Source organism: Oncorhynchus masou, unplaced genomic scaffold (genome assembly GCF_036934945.1).
Source record: "Oncorhynchus masou masou isolate Uvic2021 unplaced genomic scaffold, UVic_Omas_1.1 unplaced_scaffold_3237, whole genome shotgun sequence".
In the NCBI taxonomy this organism is placed as follows: Eukaryota; Metazoa; Chordata; class Actinopteri; order Salmoniformes; family Salmonidae; genus Oncorhynchus; species Oncorhynchus masou.
In genome coordinates this window covers 285-5,000 of record NW_027009652.1, presented here as the reverse complement: position 1 = coordinate 5,000, position 4,716 = coordinate 285, and the positions used below count along the sequence as shown (strand labels likewise).

At 48.5% G+C, this 4,716-nt stretch overlaps 1 protein-coding gene across 1 annotated transcript in view; it reads right to left on the bottom strand.

Moving 5' to 3' along the window:
- The window catches only part of LOC135534269 (NHS-like protein 3), a gene marked incomplete at its 5' end in the record, with an annotated part of 6,860 nt that extends 2,786 nt beyond the window's left edge, over nt 1-4,074 (bottom strand). Inside the window, 4 exons of the mRNA XM_064961346.1 lie at nt 1-1,902; nt 3,091-3,276; nt 3,490-3,653; nt 3,886-4,074. The exon at nt 1-1,902 is cut by the window's left edge and continues 1,071 nt beyond it. Coding sequence (XP_064817418.1) covers nt 1-1,902; nt 3,091-3,276; nt 3,490-3,653; nt 3,886-4,074 — 2,441 coding nt within the window. The remainder of the gene's footprint in view (nt 1,903-3,090; nt 3,277-3,489; nt 3,654-3,885) is intronic.
- Between the last annotated feature and the right edge of the window lie 642 nt (nt 4,075-4,716).

Below are 4,716 nucleotides of genomic sequence, written 5' to 3'. Positions count from 1 at the left end.
TGTTACTTGAACTGCAGGTTCTTTTCTACGAGCACTTTTCTTCATGACAGGAGGGGGTTCCCTCTTTGGAATCGTCGCTAAACTAACTTGTGTCTCTAGACTCTCTTCTTGATCCTTGACCTGTACAATACTACTACTACTCTGCTCCTGGCTTTGCTTCTGCTTCTGGACCTCTACACTTGCTTCTGCGATCATCTCCGGACTTCCTTTTTCTTTCGTTTGACTTTCCGTGCTCTCGACTCCCTGACTAACACAATCGGATACCTCAGACACCTGCTCTAGCGTAGGCTCAGTTTCTTCTTTCGAAACAATGTATTTGCTTTCTGATTTTATCAAAGGGACTTCCTCTACGGTAGCCTGCTTTTCATCTGAGCCTTGAGACTCTTTGCTAGCTTCAGTTTGAGGTTCCTGCTTTTGCTTAATGATGTCAGCTTCATCTTTTAGTTCCTGTTGCCTCTGGAGCTGTGCTAGCCTGTTGACGTTGGGGCAAGGACCGCACAGCAGTTCGAAGGTGTGTCTGTTGTGGGCCCAGGTTTCCGGGGGTGGCGGGGAAGGGGCTTTGATGTTGGGGGGTGGCGGAATGTTAAGCAGCTCTCTGATCGCCATGGATGCAGAGCAACGGGTCGGGGTCACCGTGGTCACCGTTGGTGGCTTTTCTGTTGTCCTTAGAGGCGGAGGTGTGGAGGCCTGCTGGGGTGTGCTAGGGATGCTTTTTGAAGCCTCTTGATTGACGTGTTCTGATGTGACTGAAGACAGGGAGTTGAGGGAAGACGAGACAGAGGCTGCCGAGGAGGAAGCTCTTGAACCGGAACGTTCCGGTTTGATCGGCATCTTCTGGTGTTTACCTGGCGAGGCGAAAGGGCAGATCCCCTTGAGGGAGAGTGTCGGCGTTCCACTCTGCGTTGAGTACCCACTGGAGGGGGACATGGTCTTTTCAAATGTATCTCCCTCTGAGGGAGCTTTCTGTGGGGAAGAGCTGCTGGACCCTGGCCTACCATCAGGGGGGTGCTGTGTGGGACTCAGAGGATTAGAGGCTGCGGAGGATCTTGTACCATTTAAAGAGTTAAACGCAGATGAGTTGGATACAGGGATAGAGCGCTTTGTGATTTCTTTGTAGAGCTCTTTAGAGATCTCGATAGTAACCAAGCTTGTGTCCTCCGCAGTCTCACCACCCACAGAGTCACTGAGGTCTTTAATCTCCACCAGTCGCCTCTTTATCATCTCCTCCTGGTGCAGGGAGTTGGTTCTCCTGGGGGGAGCCGGGGGCAGCTTGGTCTTCATGACCGACAGACTGCGAGAGAATCTGTGAGAGTCTCCTCCAACATCGCTCATCTCCCCAGCACTGACAGGCCCAGATAGATCCGACTCAGGCCCCCCCTGAGCAGTTGCAGTACCAGTAACCTTACTGGTGCTGCTGACCCAGCTAGCTGAGCTTTGTAGGCTCACCAGGTCCTGGTCCCCAGCACCAGGCTGCTGCAGCAGTCTCTCCTGCCCAACAAGGCTCACTGTCTGTGGGTTAGCAGGTCCGAAGCTCCCTTCGTGGAGGAGATGGACTTGATCATCTCGGAAGACTGCGCAGTGGCTCCAGCCGGATCCCGAAGTCACTGAGCGTGTGGTCGCCGTAGAGCCGTTGTCACGGGAACTACTGTCACCATGGGAAAGGGCTTCGCCGCCGTCATAGCAACCATGGCCACCCGACCTCCTCGAGGACGCGGGGCTTGCTGACGACACAGATGCCGGGCTACTCTTGCTGACGGTGTGGACCGCTCCTTTCCCATTGTTTCCATTGGTATGGCTGGTTCTGCGGTCAATCTGTATGACGTCGACGGAGGCCGGCAGGTAGGCGTTGGGGATGATCTTAGACAGGTAGGTGGCCTGGGGAGAGATGGACATCACCGGACCCTGGGAGGAGGCAAACACAAGGATCAACATGAGGCTGTGGAGCTGTCATATTATGTAGAGAACTGTGGAGCTGTCATACTATGTAGAGAACTGTGGAGCTGTCATATTATGTAGAGAACTGTGGAGCTGTCACACTATGTAGAGAACTGTGGAGCTGTCACACTATGTAGAGAACTGTGGAGCTGTCATACTATGTAGAGAACTGTGGAGCTGTGGAGCTGTCATACTATGTAGAGAACTGTGGAGCTGTCATACTATGTAGAGAACTGTGGAGCTGTCATACTATGTAGAGAACTGTGGAGCTGTCATACTATGTAGAGAACTGTGGAGCTGTGGAGCTGTCATACTATGTAGAGAACTGTGGAGCTGTGGAGCTGTCATACTATGTAGAGAACTGTGGAGCTGTCATACTATGTAGAGAACTGTGGAGCTGTGGAGCTGTCATACTATGTAGAGAACTGTGGAGCTGTGGAGCTGTCATACTATGTAGAGAACTGTGGAGCTGTGGAGCTGTCATACTATGTAGAGAACTGTGGAGCTGTCATACTATGTAGAGAACTGTGGAGCTGTGGAGCTGTCATACTATGTAGAGAACTGTGGAGCTGTCATACTATGTAGAGAACTGTGGAGCTGTCATACTATGTAGAGAACTGTGGAGCTGTCATACTATGTAGAGAACTGTGGAGCTGTGGAGCTGTCATACTATGTAGAGAACTGTGGAGCTGTCACACTATGTAGAGAACTGTGGAGCTGTCATACTATGTAGAGAACTGTGGAGCTGTCATATTATGTAGAGAACTGTGGAGCTGTCACACTATGTAGAGAACTGTGGAGCTGTCACACTATGTAGAGAACTGTGGAGCTGTCATACTATGTAGAGAACTGTGGAGCTGTCACACTATGTAGAGAACTGTGGAGCTGTCACACTATGTAGAGAACTGTGGAGCTGTCATACTATGTAGAGAACTGTGGAGCTGTCATATTATGTAGAGAACTGTGGAGCTGTCATACTATGTAGAGAACTGTGGAGCTGTCATATTATGTAGAGAACTGTATAGCTTTAAGTATATGGATCTTATTTCAGTGGTTCAGATAACAAAGCAATTGTTTATCCAGTAATGGGGGCAAACATTTCCATATCGATGACCCCAGCAGAAAGAAACATGGTGACAAACACCATTCACTCACAAGTGGCTCCAGGAGGAAGCTGGGGAATCCAACCGAGCAAGACGAGGTCGTGCCCGGCACGGCCAGAGATTTGGGCCTCTGGGTGGAGGAGAGACGAGAGTCCAGTCCCCTGTGGTAGCTGAAGCCCTGGTCGTCCCTGTAAACAGACTGGAGGTGGTGTCTCAACAGCTGCTCCTCTCTGGATGCCTATTCAGGTGACATTAGTTGTAATTATAGTGATTTTAGTGGATTCTTGTTTAACATAAACAATAACTACCTTAGTTTCAAAGAATCCTTATTGGAAATAAAACAGAAGTTATGTTTTGTCATTGAACATAGCAGTCTGTAATTAAAAGTAGGACACTGTAACGTAAAGCAGAAAATAAAAGCTGGGGTTGTAAAGGTAAAAACAAGCCTCACCGCCAGTTCTGAGACATGTACCTTTGCTCCATCGTGGTTGGCTAGAGGGGTTTCTCCGTCGATGGTGGGGATGACGACCACGTCTGGTTGGCTGCCACTACCTTGTCCTCCAGAGCCGTTCGGGAGCTTGGAAGGAACTTGGTACGCAGACCCAGTGTGCAGGTCTAGAAGGAGAACGGAGGAAAACATCGCATCGCCTCATTTCAATATGACAAAAGATCGTACCATTGACTTTACTTCTTTTAAATGACAAGGCGGCTATAAGGCTATTCATTCAGTATAGATCCCATTTTATTTAGTGAAACCACTAACCCACAAAACCCTGGAACGTTGTTGGTTCGCGGTGACTTGGTATAGTGAAGCTCAGTGCAATCCATCCGCTACATACATACGTACCCAGCTCTCTCTGGACCTGCTGGGGTATGCCCATGATAGTTGTCCTCCTGCTCCTGTTCTTCCCTTTCTCTAGTCTTTTCACTGGGTTCAGGGGCTTGAACGTGGAGCCTGAGAGAAGAGGGTTTAGAGAAGGACGAAGGATAAGACAAGTGGATTTATGAGTAAAGATGTGATGCGGGTTTAAATGCACTTTAAAAGTTTGATTTGATTCGAAGGGATGAAAGGAGAGATGAAGAGTTAATATATTATATACAATATTGAGAATCACAGTCGGATTCAATAGTGAACGATTGGAATAGTGTTTGGAGAAGATTTTCAAAGAGAAGGACAGAAATGTGATGGATTTAGGGCTGTGACGGTCATGGGATTTTGGATGGATGGTAATTGGCCAACCAAACGACTACGGCCTCCGTAATAAGCGTTGGAAATAGCTAAACCACCACAAAGAAGACATATCTTTCCCTCTCCTAACCCTGTGCTGCCGTAGATCACATTTGGTTGTGCTTCTGCTGACGGGACGGTCAGGCATTTGTTTAGGAGCGAAGTTTCGTCCTGTTAATTTAAGAGGCTGTGTTACCGCAGAAACGGACTCAACCGCACAAACGGCTGACCGTTCCGTCTTCAGTCAACAGTTATGACTGTTATTTTTTTATTCTCACGGCGTTCTTTGTTCGTAACTGTCGGTAACATGGTTATATGGTATTTTTACCATCCCTAGTTGGAATGGTTTAGGCTTCAGGAACTCAGAGGGTCTGGTTGTAAATTACCATGAGATTCAGTGAGAGGGAATCAGTGAGTATTATGGGATTCAGAGCCTTGCCCCCAAGCTGG